Source organism: Megalobrama amblycephala, linkage group LG22, assembly GCF_018812025.1.
Source record: "Megalobrama amblycephala isolate DHTTF-2021 linkage group LG22, ASM1881202v1, whole genome shotgun sequence".
In the NCBI taxonomy this organism is placed as follows: Eukaryota; Metazoa; Chordata; class Actinopteri; order Cypriniformes; family Xenocyprididae; genus Megalobrama; species Megalobrama amblycephala.
Window position 1 is genome coordinate 13,338,541 of NC_063065.1, and position 16,318 is coordinate 13,354,858.

The following is a 16,318-nucleotide window of genomic DNA, read 5'->3' on the forward strand; positions in this document are numbered from 1 at the left end:
GTGGAGTGAGACAGGGCTGTAGCTTAAGTCCTACACTGTTCAACATATGTGAGTTAGCGAGGGCTCTGGATCAGTCTGCAGCACCTGGTCTTATCTACTAGACACTGAAGTCAAATGCCTCCTGTTTGCTGATGATCTGGTGCTGCTGTCTCCCACTAAAGAGGGTCTACAGCAGCGTCTAGACCTCCTGCACAGCTTCTGACAGTCATGGGCCCTGTCAGTTAACCCCAAAAAGACCCAGGCGCCAAGACAAACATCATAGTTTTAAATTAGACAACATGCTCCTTGAGCACACGCAATACTACACTTACCTTGGCATAAATATTAGCAACACTGGGAATTTTAACAAAGCTGTGAACGACCTGAGAGACAAGGCACAGAGAGCTTTTTACGCTATTAAGAGAAATATTAAAATTGACATCCCAATCAGAATCTGGATAAAAATAATCAAATCTGTAATTGAACCCATCGCGCTCTACAGGTGTGAAGTCTGGGGTCCACTCACAAACCAAGAGTTCACTAAATGGGACAAACACTATTCACTATTTGACCCTAAACAGAGAATATGAATTGGCAGGATACCCGAGTACAGTGAGCGACCCTAAACTGAGAAAAGTCCTGAGCATGTACAGATTCAGTGAACACAATCTCACCATAGAGACAGACGACACAGACAGACCTGGCTACCAAAAGAAGACCGGCTGTGTCCCCACTGCACAGGAAATGAAGTGGAAACAGAGCTGCACTTTCTGACATCCTGTCCTAAATATGCACAAATTAGGGACTTTCAATCCCCATTTCACAACTCACCACAAAGACTTCCATCAGAAACCAAATATGGACAAACTCCCATACCTTCTAGGAGAAATCCCAGCAAGCTCAAACCTGGCTGCCAGGTATGTGAGGTCCTGTCACCACGAAAGAGCCTCCAGTGGAACAGAACTCACTATATACCTAGAGACACTTCTATAAATATTATAAGATTGAACATTGAACATTTTTATTCCAATTTTTTTTATTGCTATTTTAATGCTAGATTTTTTTATTATATATTTTTTCTTCATTATTATTATTTTATTTATTTATTTATTTATTTATTTATTTTTATTGTAGTTTTATTAATGCTTTGGCAATGTAACGATTTCTTAAGCTATTTTTCATAAAGCTATTCATTGACATAATGTAGTCTCTAGCTTCTACACATCACATTCACAACTACAGTGGGTACGGAAAGTATTCAGACCCCCTTAAATTTTTCACTCTTTGTTATATTGCAGCCATTTGCTAAAATCATTTAAGTTCATTTTTTTCCTCATTAATGTACACACAGCACCCCATATTGACAGAAAAACACAGAATTGTTGACATTTTTGCAGATTTATTAAAAAAGAAAACCTGAAATATCACATGGTCCTACGTATTCAGACCCTTTGCTGTGACACTCATATATTTAACTCAGGTGCTGTCCATTTCTTCTGATCATCCTTGAGATGGTTCTACACCTTCATTTGAGTCCAGCTGTGTTTGATTATACTGATTGGACTTGATTAGGAAAGCCACACACCTGTCTATATAAGACCTTACAGCTCACAGTGCATGTCAGAGCAAATGAGAATCATGAGGTCAAAGGAACTGCCTGAAGAGCTCAGAGACAGAATTGTGGCAAGGCACAGAAGGCACAGTGGCCTCCATAATCCTTAAATGGAAGACGTTTGGGACGACCAGAACCCCTCCTAGAGCTGGCCGTCCGGCCAAACTGAGCTATCGGGGGAGAAGAGCCTTGGTGAGAGAGGTAAAGAAGAACCCAAAGATCACTGTGGCTGAGCTCCAGAGATGCAGTTGGGAGATGGGAGAAAGTTGTAGAAAGTCAACCATCACTGCAGCCCTCCACCAGTCGGGGCTTTATGGCAGAGTGGCCCGATGGAAGCCTCTCCTCAGTGCAAGACACATGAAAGCCCGCATGGAGTTTGCTAAAAAACACCTGAAGGACTCCAAGATGGTGAGAAATAAGATTCTCTGGTCTGATGAGACCAAGATAGAACTTTTTGGCCTTAATTCTAAGCGGTATGTGTGGAGAAAACCAGGCACTGCTCATCACCTGTCCAATACAGTCCCAACAGTGAAGCATGGTGGTGGCAGCATCATGCTGTGGGGGTGTTTTTCAGCTGCAGGGACAGGACGACTGGTTGCAATCGAGGGAAAGATGAATGCGGCCAAGTACAGGGATATCCTGGACGAAAACCTTCTCCAGAGTGCTCAGGACCTCAGACTGGGCCGAAGGTTTACCTTCCAACAAGACAATGACCCTAAGCACACAGCTAAAATAACGAAGGAGTGGCTTCACAACAACTCTGTGACTGTTCTTGAATGGCCCAGCCAGAGCCCTGACTTAAACCCAATTGAGCATCTCTGGAGAGACCTAAAAATGGCTGTCCACCAACATTTACCATCCAACCTGACAGAACTGGAGAGGATCTGGAAGGAGGAATGGCAGAGGATCCCCAAATCCAGGTGTGAAAAACTTGTTGCATCTTTCCCAAAAAGACTCATGGCTGTATTAGATCAAAAGGGTGCTTCTACTAAATACTGAGCAAAGGGTCTGAATACATAGGACCATGTGATATTTCAATTTTTCTTTTTTAATAAATCTGCAAAAATGTCAACAATTCTGTGTTTTTCTGCCAATATGGGGTGCTGTGTGTACATTAATGAGGAAAAAAAAGAACTTAAATGATTTTAGCAAATGGCTGCAATATAACAAAGAGTGAAAAATTTAAGGGGGTCTGAATACTTTCCGTACCCACTGTATGCCTAACCCGAACCCTTAACCTAAATATAACCTTATCCCTAAAACCAAGTCTTGACCCTCAAACAGGCCTTTAAAGGCTTCTCAGAAAGTGAGGACCAGCCAAATTGTCCTCACTTTACTCTCTTTGTCCTCGCTCCAATAGTGTAAAGATCAAAGAAAAAACACACTAACCCACATTTGACTATATTAATGAGGACATTTCATAAACTTCCATTGTTTTTCTATCAGATTAATTACATTTTCTATGGCCTAACCAGACTCATACCTCTAAACATAACACTATTTATATAGAATCATGATTTGGCAGAGTATTTTTAACTAGCGAGGTCCGACTCATTAGTGTTCGACGGGTTTTACTAGTAAGGACATTTTTGGACCTCACAAGTCAAACCTGTCCAGTATAAATGTTGCAGAAACACAATTAGTTTTGTTTGTTTTCGTTTTTAAAAAAATTGACATTTATTGTTACTTGTTACATATAAGCATGTACTTTGTTCACAAAATATCCATGTCAAAATTAAAAAATATGTATTTCTTTTTACATAATCTGTACCATATGCATTTTAAAACATGTAATCCAGACTTGCACATCAGTAGATCAAATATGTAGCTGACATGCATTGAAGCACCATGCCTCAGTATCAGATTGTAAACAGAAATAAAGAAAATGGTAAAAAGACACCAACAAATATTCTATATTAATTTCAGTATGGCTTCATGTTTACTTTTTACTAATTAATAAAATATAAAATGTAATGAAAGGCAACAAAAAATGTTTTGCTGTAAAAAATGGTTTTAGGGCCATGCTTTAAAGGGATAGTTCACCCATAAATGAAATGTCGTTCCAAACCTGTAAGACTTTTGTTTATTTTCAGAACACAAATGCAGATCTTTTTAATAAAATCTGAGAAATTTCTGTCCCTCCAAAGACAGCTACGCAACTAACACTTTTAAGCTTCAAAAAGTTCATAAAGAGATCGTAAAACGAATCCATATGAATTAAGTGGTTTAGTCCAAATTTTCTGAAGAGACACAATCACTTTATATGATGAACAAATTTAATTTAGGCTTTTCGCATGTTACGAAGCACATTTGAGTTTTGTTCTCGCGCATCAAGCAGGTACATTTGAGTTTCTGTTTATGTTCGCTGATCAATGTTTATATGTGAATGAAAGCCTAAATTCAGTCTGTTCATCGAAATTTGGACTAAACTGCTCAATTTATAGATTAGTTTTACAATCCCTTCATGAAGTTTTTGAAGCGCCAAAGTGGTAGTTGCGTGAACTGTAAATGGAGGGACAGGAATCTCTCAGATTTTATTAAAAACATCTTCATTTGCGTTTCAAAGATGAACGAATTACAGGTTTGGAATGACATGATGGTGAGTAAATAATTTCATTTTTAGGTGAATTAACCCTTTAAAACAGAACTGAGATACACCATAAAACATCTTTTTTATTTAATCAAGTCTGTGTAATTCATATAAGAAAGACAAAAACAATCTCTAAACCATTCTGTACAACCATAGGCATTCCTTAACACCACAAAACAGGTACACCATTTCACATAAAACATTACTAGCTGCAATCTTCAATGTGTGGTCCTGATGGTAAAAGTGATGACAGACTTAAGATTTTCTCTGCATGTAAACAATCAAAGATCTCTTAAGAAACAAAAACCATCATCTGGTAATGCTTAAAAGCCATTCAAGGTCAGATTTGAGACAGTACATTTTTCCATAAATGCTGTGGGCGTATAAATATAGAACCCTCTAAATTCATGACTGGACTGGCTGCTTTGTTTTTCTGTACGGAGTTATTTTGTCTATTTTTTACTGGTTTCACCCTCATCTACAACAAACACCCCAGAACAGTGAATGTCTTGATTTGTCAAGGCATTTCTTTAGATAGGCTACGTCAGAACACAAACGAAGCAATCACTGTGATACATAAACACATCTGGATTTCCACACATCATTTCCACGTTAGCTCACGCTACAGTCACGGCTGACGGGCACAATTATTATTCCACGCTGGACCAAAGTTAATAAATGATAACTTGCGACAAATATAAATACACAAAATGAACGTTTCACTTTTACCGCTTTGCAAAAATGACTAAAAAATATGCATTTTGAATCTACAGAAGAGCTATTCACAATGCTTATGTATAAAATAAAATGAAACATAATTTAAATGAGTACTGAGACAACAAAAAAAAATCTGGTGATACAATACCAATTGATCGCGCAATACAACCAATACAACGTCAAGCAGTGTAAATGCCGCCTGCTGGCCAGTTCTGATACTGCAGGAGGAACCTACAAAGATTTTCATTTGGTTTCCAAGGTGACACTGGCTACACTGCAAGAGCAGAGAGGTATTACTGACATTTTGTAAACACTCCTTTAGAGTTCAGAGCTCTGGTATTAAGCCCTTTATTTGGCATACGTAAAGTGGCCGACGTGTGCACAACATTTCACACCAGAATCATCTCAAGAATGACAAAAAAAAAAAAAAAAAAGTCACCACACAAGTGGAGCAGCTTAATAATACACAAGGGTCTTTTGTAGGCGTCCTCTGCCTGGTCACACTCCGTTGCACTTTGTGAACACGTGTGTGTTTATATCTTAGAAGAATGTCAATGAAGTTTTAAAAAAAGTATAATATTCCAAAAAAACCTCTGTAGTAATGAATTTAAAAGTGCGAATGAGCCATCGTGTCCATTAACTCTGAAGCCGGCGACACTCTGTGGCACACGGGATTCCAGATCGGTCAGACTGTTCACTTGGTACAGATCCAGAAAGAAAAAAAATTCCACCTTCCCCTCACGTAAACAGCAGTTGGTACCAGATGTGGTGCATTTCCTGGTAAACACTTGGGGAACTGCTTCAAAAATGAATGCAGGTGAAGTCTGCATGTCTTCAGGGGTCTGTGCAGGCCTGAGCAACCAAACAGTTTACTGTGCAAAAAACGATGGACATGCGTGTAAATCTCTTTGTTAAAAGAGTGCAGCTACTATAGTTGAACGGGGACTGGGAGTCATTTTATAGACTTGATGTACAGGTCAGATTTGGGAGGCTCCGTAAGCGATGGGCAATGGAAAGAGTTCAGGAGCTTTCAGAGAAAAGGAGCTGTTTAAGGCATCAGCTTTGATGGCTGTGATTCTCCTCAACAGTACTGGGAGTCAAAGGCACGAGACCACTGAGGACTCAGCTCTCACCAGTTTCAGTCCTAGAGAAGGAAATGACATCAGAAGGTTAATAACTTATGCTTATCAAGGCTGCATTTATTTGATCAAAAATACAGTAAAAACAGTAATATTGTGAAATATTGTTTTGTATTTGAATACATTTTCAAATGTAGTTTATTCCTCAGCATCATTACTGCAGTCTTCAGTGTCACATGATCCTTCAGAAATCATTATAATATGCTGATTTGTTGCACAAGAAACATTTCTTACAATTATCAATGTTGAAAACAGTTGTGCTGCTTAAAATTTTTATGTAAACTGTGATATATCTTTGTTCAGGATTCTCAGATGTTATCGTCTTTGGTTTGACACTAAACTTTTAAACTGTAGTGTAGTATATATATTGCATATATTACATACATATACAAACGATGCTTAGTATGAAATAACCTTACCTGGCTATGACTCGCTCTCAATGGAGATAGTGATGGCCTCACTTTCATCTGAAAGGCAAGAATAAGAATATTCTCAAAAAAAAAAAAAAATTTCCACTTAGGCCTGCTAGAATGGAGCAAAATATGAAACGTACCAGACTTTAAGATGTCTGTCTCTTTGTGTTCATCTTCACTGTGGTAATCGTTAGCTAGAAGACGGTTTTGGGATTCACTGACAGGGCTGGTTTGCTCAGCAGGTCCTTCTACAGCACTGTGGGAATGAACCACACTGAGAGTTACTGCTATTCATCTCTTTTTGGTTGGTTTTCCACAAACACTGCCCCTTAGTGGCGAGAGATGAAACAGAACCTCACCCTTTATCCAACACGCCAGGCTGGAGACATTCAGTGGGCTGCTCTGGATCAATAGTAACCAACCGTGTAGGAAAAGAAAGTCCGTCTCCTTGACTATAACAGAAAAAATATATATATATTTAAATGCATATTTTTATACATGCTTTATCTCATTTCTACAAGTCAAATATAACAGCACTGAACTAGATTTTTGGAGGGCAGTGTGGTGTTTGACCATGCAGAACTATGATTTAGAGTACCATTCAACATTTTGTGGCTGATAAGTGCCTAATACTCAAAAATATAGTGAAATCTGTAATATTGTAGTAAAATAACTATTTTCTATTTGAATATATTTTAAAATGTAATTTATCATCTGCATCATTACTCCAGTCTTCAGTGTCACATGATCCTTCAGAAATCATTCTAATATGCTGATTTGGTGCTCAAGAAACATTTATGATTATTTTCAATGTTTAAAAAAAAGCTGTCTTGCTTAATATTTTTGTGGACACTGTATATGTATTTTATTCAGGATTCTTTGATAAAATTAAATTTAAAAAGAACAGCATTTAATTGAAATAGAATTTTTTTGTAACATTATATGTGTCTTTACTGTCACTTTAGATTAATTTAACCAGTCCCTGCTGAATAAATGTACCACCTTAAAAAAACAACAACAAAAGAATTTTGAAAAACTTTTGAATATTAGTGTATGATGCTAGGCTGTTGTAAGTGGTTACCAGGGCGTTGTTATGTGGTTGGTAAGTTATTCAGAGTGGTGTTGCTATAAGTATGAGCCAAAATATTGCCTTAGAAAGCAGCACTAATAAAAACATTAATATTCAATTTACCTGTTTTTTTTTTTGTTTTTTTTTAATGCCATGCGAGAAAAATTTATGGTAAAACTATATAAGGTTTTTACAATTTATTTTTGCTAAAAATGTTAAAACTGTATTTGGTTTAACTTTGTTAAAGGTGCCATCGAATTTAAAATTGAATTTACCTCGGCATAGTTGAATAACAAGAGTTCAGTACATGGAAACGACATACAGTGAGTCTCAAACTCCATTGTTTCCTCCTTATTATATAAATCTCATTTGTTTAAAAGACCGCCGAAAAGCAGGCGAATCTCAACATAACACCGACTGTTACGTAACAGTCAGGGTGCACGCCCCCAATATTTGCATATGCCAGCCCATGATCGAGGCATTACACAAGGGCAGCCAGTATTAACGTCTGGATCTGTGCACAGCTGAATTATCAGACTAGGTAAGCAAGCAAGAACAACAGCGAAAAATGGCAGATGGAGCAATAATAACTGACATGATCCATGATAACATGATATTTTTAGTGATATTTGTAAATTGTCTTTCTAAATGTTTCGTTAGCATGTTGCTAATGTACTGTTAAATGTACTTAAAGTTACCATCGTTTCTTACTGTATTCACGGAGACAAGACTGTCGTTATTTTCATTATTAAACACGTGCAGTCTGTATAATGCATAAAAACAACTTCATTCTTTATAAATCTCTCCAACAGTGTAGCATTAGCCGTTAGCCACGGAGCACAATCAAACTCATTCAGAATCAAATGTAAGCATCCAAATAAACACTGTACTTACGCGATTAGACATGCTGCATGACGAACACTTTGTAAAGATCCATTTTGAGGGTTATATTAGCTGTTTGAACTGTTTATGCAGTAATAGAGTTGAGAGCTCAGGAGGGGGCGGAGAGCACGCGATTTAAAGGGGCCGCAGCATGAATTGGCGCATTTCTAATTATGCCTCAAAATAGGCAGTTAAAAAAATTAATAAAAACAAATCTATGGGGTATTTTGAGCTGAAACTTCACAGACACATTCAGGGGACACCTTAGACTTCTATTACATCTTGTAAAAAAATGTTCAATGGCACCTTTAATTTCTTCAAAAGAGTAAACTGAATAAAAAAGGTTTCTCACAGGGTTAAAACCAGCACAATCTAATAAAACATGCTTTAATAATAAAGAGTTTTCAAATTCACCTGGTAAAGACAGGAAGTAGCCAGTACTTCTTCTGGTCCCCAAACACCTGAGCAATGTTCTTGCTGAAGCCCAGGGAAAATCCATTTTTATCAGGGCCGTTTCTGAAGACTGGGGCTCTGAACGCTTCTGAACATAAAGAACAATCCAGAAGAGGGTTTAAATGCCGTTCAAAAGTTTGTGGTCAGTAAGGTTTTTTTTTTTTTTTTTAAGAAATTATTACTTTTATTTAGCAAGGATGCATTAAATTGCTCAAAAGTGATCAATTTGAAATGTTACAAAAGATTTTATTTCAAATAAATGTTGTTCTTTTGAACTTTCTATTCATCGAAGAATCCTGAAAATATTGATCATTTTCACAGAAATATTAAGCAGCACCACTGTTTTCAACATTGATAATAATAAGAAATGTTTCTTGAACAGCAAATCAGCATATTAGAATGATTCCTGAAGGATCATGTGACTCTGAAGACTGGAGTAATGATGCTGAAAATTCTACTTTGCATCACAGGAATAAATTATATTTTAAAATGTGTTAAAATAGAAAACAGTTATTTTAAATTGTAATAATATTTCACAATATTACTGTATTTTTGATCAAATAAATGCAGCCTTGTTGAGCATATGACTTCTTTCAAAAACATTTTAAAAATGTTACCGATTCCAAACTTTTGAACGCAGAGTAAATGCATGACAAATCACAACATGAAATCACTGAGCTCTTGAAACTGAAACTGAGTGCATTTATGTTTTTTTCAAACTAAATTACATGGGCTGATGGGAAAACAAGCAGAAAATTGCTTCAATGTCTGCTCGATTGATTTGGTAAACACATGGAAATTTGACTGACCAGTTTACCAAAATAAAACTAAACAAGGTTTTGATTGTGCACAGCAGGCCTAATGTTGTTGCTATGGCAACTAGTGAGCAAGTTGTCTACAGGCATGAGAGCTTTGTTAGAAAAATGAATCTATCTACACAGTACATGTAGACAAAGATACAGAGAAGTGAGTATGGTCAGGTGTGTTACCTATGGTGGACCTGTTTTTTCCCACAAGCCACAAGTGGTAAGTGAAGAGTGAAAGAATGCTGATGCAGAACATGGCCGCCACAAAAAAGAGAAACAAGACATGGAATTTGGCGTGAGACTCTGGCAGGTCACTCTGAGAGAGGGGGGAGAGAGAAAGGAGAGCTGTGAGACAAAGATCAACAGTGAGCAAGACATGGGCAACATGTCACTCCGACACAACCTGACGGGTACGTTAGGGTCACAGGGTTAAAACGACAAAAAACAGTCAACGTAACTCAATGCACTAACACCGACACGTTTACTAAACACTGTGAGGGATTACCTTTGGACAATTCTCTGCCGATTTCCTCCGACAAAGCTTAGTGCAAACAGAGACAGACTGTTAGACGCAGGAAGAACACAGCAGGAGAGCAAAAGCTGAGACACAGGTGACAAGGGAATTAAGAAGCAAACAAGTGCTTGTCGAAACACATACACTACTGTTCAAAAGTTTGGGATTGGTAAGATTTTTTTTATGTTATAAAAGAAGGAACTATGATTTAGAATATCATTCAAAAGTTTGTGGTTGGTAAGTGCCTAATGCTCAAAAATATTATAAAATCTGTAATATTGTGAAATATTATGGCAATTTAAAATAACTATTTTCTATTAGAATATATTTTAAAATGTAATTTATCGTCAGCATCATTACTCCAGTCTTCAGTGTCACATGATCCAAGGCTGCATTTATTTGAATACAGCAGAAACAGTAATATTGTGAAATATTATTACAATTTTAAATGTAATTTTTTATTCTTGTGATGCAAAGCTGAATTTTCAGCATCTTTACTCCAGTGTTCAGTATCACATGATCCTTCAGAAATCATTCTAATATGCTGATTTGCTGCTCAAGAAATATTTCTTATTATAATCAATGTTGTGCTGCTTAATATTTCTGTGGAAACCCTAATACATTTTTATTTTTAGGAATTTGATTAATAGAAAGTTCAGAAGAACAGCGCTTTTTTTTAACAAATGTCACTTTTGATCAATTTGATGCATCCATGCTGAATAAAAGTATTAAATTCTTTAAAAAAAAAATCTTTTGAACTGTGTAGTGCAAGTAAAACAAACAAATGAAACAGAAAGGACAGCATAACGGTAGAATGAGGGTGAAGGAGTGGACAAGGGTGGTAGATGGGAAATAAACAGATGCATGACTAGCTCATGGAGGAAATACTGACAGATCACATATCTATATAACACATTATGACCTGCATATGACACAATACGACAATGAAAAATTACATTGTACAAGGAAGAAAGGTACTCAAATGAGTATGATGAAAGGTGAGGGATCTACTCACTGTCCAGAACTTTATGAAGTATTGGAGGACAGAAGCTGCGATGAACAAACAGTAAACAAGCGAGTAGGTCAGGAACAGGATGAAGAACTTGTAGTTGGAGAAACCCACACAGTTATTCACCCTATGGATAACGGAGGGAAAGAGAGATGTGAGCAGCAAATTCAATTTCAGTGCCAACAACTTGTATCTCACTCACCAGGGACAGTGATGATCCATCTTTAGTACACACCTGTAAGTAATAAAAACAAGCATTTAGAAGAGAGTAAAGGCCTTACAAGAAAATATGGAATATCAAGTCGCTAAAATGACACAAATTAAAAGTGAAATGGAACTTAAATGGAATGGAACTTAATAAGAACTGACCATGAGACACTACAGTAACTTACATGTCACACGCAGAACAGTGATGACATCTGTCTGGCTTGATGACCTGGCAGCGGTCACAGTACCGGACAGCTACAAGAAGAGGAGAAAAAAAAAAAAAAAAAAAAAAAAAAAAAAAAAAATCATGCCAGTTTCTGTTTTTTTATGGCAAATTCCAGGTTAAAACCGGTAGAAACAACAAAAGGTAGAAATAAGTTAATAAAAAAAAAGTAATAATAAATAGGTAATAACAAAATAATAATGAATAAATAATAATAAAAATAACAATACATAGATAATAATATTAAAAGATGGATTCAGAGGGGTTTATATCTGCAGAGTGAGCCAGAGATGGTCTTAACCCTTGTGCAACCTTATGGACATTTTTGTCCATTTCAGTTTTGTTTTTTGTTATAAGTGTGCCTTTATTAATGCCAACTACATGAATTTTGGCTCAGGTGTTTATTTTTATTGGAATTTTAATATTTTACCCTCATTTCCTTAAAAAAAAAAAAATTTACCCTCCGTACAAAAAATATTCACACTCAGGACCTTAAGGACAAAAATGTCCACATTGAAACCCATTAACTGCAATTTTTTAACCCAGGGCCATTTGACTATAAAATGATACAATATTTGCAAATAGGCATTCATTCTATCGGCAAGGCTTCAAATTTTACATTTTTACCATTTTTTACTAGATTGTGCCATATTTTCAAATTTGGCATATAAAAGAAATACTCGTTTTATTTGTGTTTTCTGCTTATGCATATTATAGAGTCAATTTGAAAAATAATGCAGCTATAATTGTGTGGGTATGTTGGTAAGGATGTCAGAGTGTAGTTTGCATGCGTTTACTGAAAATTTAATGTGCGTAATTAGTTTGAAAGAAATTATATTGTACTGGCAATCAAAAATCCCACTCCATGTATGAGTCAGACCCTTGGCAGGGTCATAGGGCCATGTGAAAACTATGAAAAAGGTCAAAGAAGGTTAGACCAAACACGCATCTTAACCATTGATTGCACTTTTTCACTTGTTATTGTTTTTGTACGGAGATAAAAGGTGCGCTTGAATTTGAAGTAAAAGTTCAGAAGCCCCTAAACACATTGTTTTAGTTTTCACCACAAGAAAACGCTGATTGTTTAGTCTGGTAGATTTTATACAAAGTTTGAGTTCACACAGGTGTTCTCACAGCCAAACCTATAAATATGTGGTGCTTGAGGGGCTGATCATTTCATTGTTTGCAAGATGAGGAGACGTTACTCAGCAGAGGAAGCTCTGAAGCTAGTGTTGCCCACTGACAGTGAGGTGCATTAGAAGCTGAGGATGTAAAGAAACTGATTTGTAAAGCATTACAATTCTGAAAATGAATGAATGTTTGGTAATTATGAATAGAAGAGATGCTGACAAAAAAAAAAAAAAAAAAAAAAAAACTGTCAGTGAAAGTGGAAAAAAATATGAATATATAATATTTCTATGACAGTTTTTTGGCATGGACATTTTTGTCCATTTTGCACCTATGTGTAACTTTTTTTTTGATGCACAAGGGTTAAAGTAGCTTTGAATGAGCAAACAACCAACAAACAACCCCCAAATATGATAAAATGATGTGGGAAAGTAGAGGATAGGCACTTGACTGACTAGATAGATAGAAAATAAAATTTAAAAAAATAAGAAAAAACGAAGAGACAAAATCTAGTACTCATGCCCTTGAGGTACAAGCTAGTGAGTCATATTCTATTAAGCATTCTATGTGTTTGAGGGTGTAAAGTCAGTCTCTAACCTCCTGCCCCAGTGCGGGTGTAGAGGGGCAGACTGGTGGCCACTCTCTTCAGGATCTCCTGCTGAGTTTCTGGACGCTGTTCCTTCTCATACTGTTCCTTCTCAGATTTGGGTAGACAGAACTAAGACACAATTCAAAACAATCAGCTCATTGTGTGACAAATCAGCAGCATATTCCATTTGAACAACAATAGTGTGTGAAACGATACACAAAAAAACACTCACTCCATGGAAACAAATAAATATTGTGTGCATTTATTCATAATGGCTGAATAAACACATGATGTTAATATGTTAATATCTGTTTGCTTATACTTGCTGTACCTCTTTGGAAGGGTTTGCTGGTCTTGTAAAGATGGTTTTCCAGTACGACCATACAAACATGACGAATGACAGGTGAAACACCACCAGGTAGATGACTGAAAGGAACAGAGTGTACAGTCATTAACAACAAGACTGCATGAGCCTGCAGCCTGCCAGAAACAGTCAGAGTATAAATCAGTCATTTGTGATTACTGATGCAGTCTGACTGTACGGAGGGCCCACAGTCAGCACAAGCATGGACCGAATGAAGCCGTTATAGCCTGACAACTGTGCCAAAGTGACTTTGCACCTTTATAAACATACATACAAATATCTGTAACTCTTAAATGCACTGAATAGATATTTGTTGTGTGAATTTAACAGGTTAGTTCATCCAAAAATTAAGTTTTTGTCATTAATTACTCACCCTCATGTCGTTTCAAACCCGTAAGACCTTTGTTCATCTTCAGAAAACAAATTAAGATATTTTTGAGGAAATCCGTCGTAAACACAGTGCAGTGCTTCCGGGTTCTACATCAGAACGTCAACTCATTATTGGCTGGCTCCTGCATCAGCATCACACGCATGCGTCGTGGTGCTCACGTGTACAGCGTCGGCCAATAATCAGGCAGCATTCTGACGTAGAACCTGGAAGCACTGCACTGTGTTTACAACGTGAACAGTGTAGAAGACTGACAGGAAAGAGAAGAAATTGTTGAATAAAGTTGTTGTTTTTGCACAAACAAAATTGTCGTCACTTCATAATAGGAAGGTCAGAAAGCTCTCGAATTTCATCAAAAATATCTTAATTTGTTTTCCAAAGATGGAGAAAGGTCTTACGGGTTTGGAACAACATGAGCGTGAGTAATTAATGACAGAAATTAAATTTTTGGGTGAACTAACCCTTTAAGAAGATTTCATAAAAGGCTCTTTTATATGGATTAAGGAGTCTTGGTCAAGACCAATGACTAATTTATATAATAGAAAATTTTCCAACTCAAATTAACATCTAATGTAGTACATTTATTTATTTAAAATGCATTTAAATCAAATGTAATAATTTATTTAGCAAGAACTGATATAATGTGTACCTTAATACAATATATGTCACTTTGGATAAAAGCGTCTGCCAAATGCATAAATGTACAATTATTTTTTTGATAACTCTCAAAACACAGAATTATATACAGTCAGAATCATCATGATTGTACATTATTCCTTGGGTAAAAGGTTTACTCACATTTTTCGCCAGTGTTGTGAATAGTTACTGCAGAGAATATAAAAACAGAAAGAGAGAAAGAAACTGTTTATCAGATGTGAGTCATGGCACATCTGCCTTATCACACTTCTGCTGCTTCTATGAACACTGTTGAAATATGGTTTCGCGACATACTTCACTTGAACATGTGACGGAAGACTATGCGTCAGGGACTTCTGAATATGTCTGCTTATAAACTTATAATAAGTATCTTGTCCAAATTGAAAATACAATTTGTGCTATTATTTCAGTAAGCAACTCAACAATCTGATATTTCTGATATCTGGACATTGTATAAACAGGGACGCGTCAAGAAATATTTATGGGTTTTCTACTGTAACACTAGAAAAATATATATTGTATACTAATATAAATGCTGTATGGCTATATACTATAAATATTTACATTAAAATGAATTGTAAATTAAACAAATAAGGTAGTCATCCTAGCGTCCACCAAACTTAGAAACACTAACGAATGTTAGACCGCACGCTATACACTTCAAAACCACATTAAAATCATAACGCCTGGTTGCTTTGCTTTCAGTTTGAAATCAATACGCCAGTTCATGTAAACAAATCATTCATTGATGTTTCAGTTCAGTGACTTCCGGTAGGCGTGTGCCCTTCTGTTATGAATAATAAAGCGCACTTACATATACACAGCTCCACCACGTATGCATAATACGACCAGCACACAACTAAGGCAATAAATATAACCGGAATCCACGCCAGACCCCTCTGGCAGCATCTCAGTACATGTGTAGGCGCCATCTTTCTTCTTCCTTAACTACAAAAGACGGGAAAGGGAGGGATGTGATCCGTCCATCCGTTCCTCAACCTCGCCGGCTCGGTTCCGCCTTTGCGCCGCCTCTATTTTGCAGTACTACGCAAAGACTGGGTTATGAATATTCATGACGTTAACCCAGTAGACCTACCTGATTGGCTGAAAAGCAGACGTTTCTAAGCAGCGTCAGTCTACTGGCGAATTAATGGCTCGATGATTAATATTGATTAGGTTACGCGCATGCAACGTCTGCACGACTACATAAATATAACATTTCTATAATAGTAGGATTGGTAAATTTCGCGTTGTTTTTGCGTGTATGGTGGGTGCTTTAGCTAAGCTTCAGAACAAACAAGTCTGACAAAACAGAAGCTGGAATATTGCCTTTTTAAAAAATGCACATATACTTAAATTATGTAAAATAGCTAAAATATAAATCAACTTACACTACATATATACATCATTTATAAACATACACACACATATATATAGATACACACACACACACACACACACACACACACACACACACACATATATATATATATATACATATATATATATATATATATACACACACACACACACACAACACAAACAGCCTTTGATACACACAGCAATTATCAAATGCATC

At 36.5% G+C, this 16,318-nt stretch overlaps 1 protein-coding gene across 2 annotated transcripts; it reads right to left on the reverse strand.

Moving 5' to 3' along the window:
• Positions 1–4,244: 4,244 nt before the first annotated feature.
• On the reverse strand, positions 4,245–15,934 carry zdhhc20b (zinc finger DHHC-type palmitoyltransferase 20b). 2 transcript variants are annotated; one of them, XM_048175556.1, is made up of 14 exons: positions 15,554–15,934; positions 14,881–14,907; positions 13,662–13,756; positions 13,339–13,459; positions 11,576–11,645; positions 11,386–11,418; positions 11,190–11,310; positions 10,166–10,201; positions 9,844–9,976; positions 8,816–8,942; positions 6,810–6,902; positions 6,591–6,706; positions 6,457–6,504; positions 4,245–6,042 (listed from the first exon to the last, which is right to left on the reverse strand). In XM_048175556.1, exons 1-13 carry the CDS (start codon positions 15,669–15,671, stop codon positions 6,461–6,463), a joined length of 1,134 nt encoding a protein of 377 aa, XP_048031513.1. In that variant the 5' UTR covers positions 15,672–15,934; the 3' UTR covers positions 4,245–6,042; positions 6,457–6,460. The 2 variants fall into 2 exon arrangements, with proteins under 2 accessions (XP_048031513.1, XP_048031514.1); XM_048175557.1 differs by lacking the exon at positions 10,166–10,201 and having other exon boundaries at positions 15,554–15,917.
• Between the last annotated feature and the right edge of the window lie 384 nt (positions 15,935–16,318).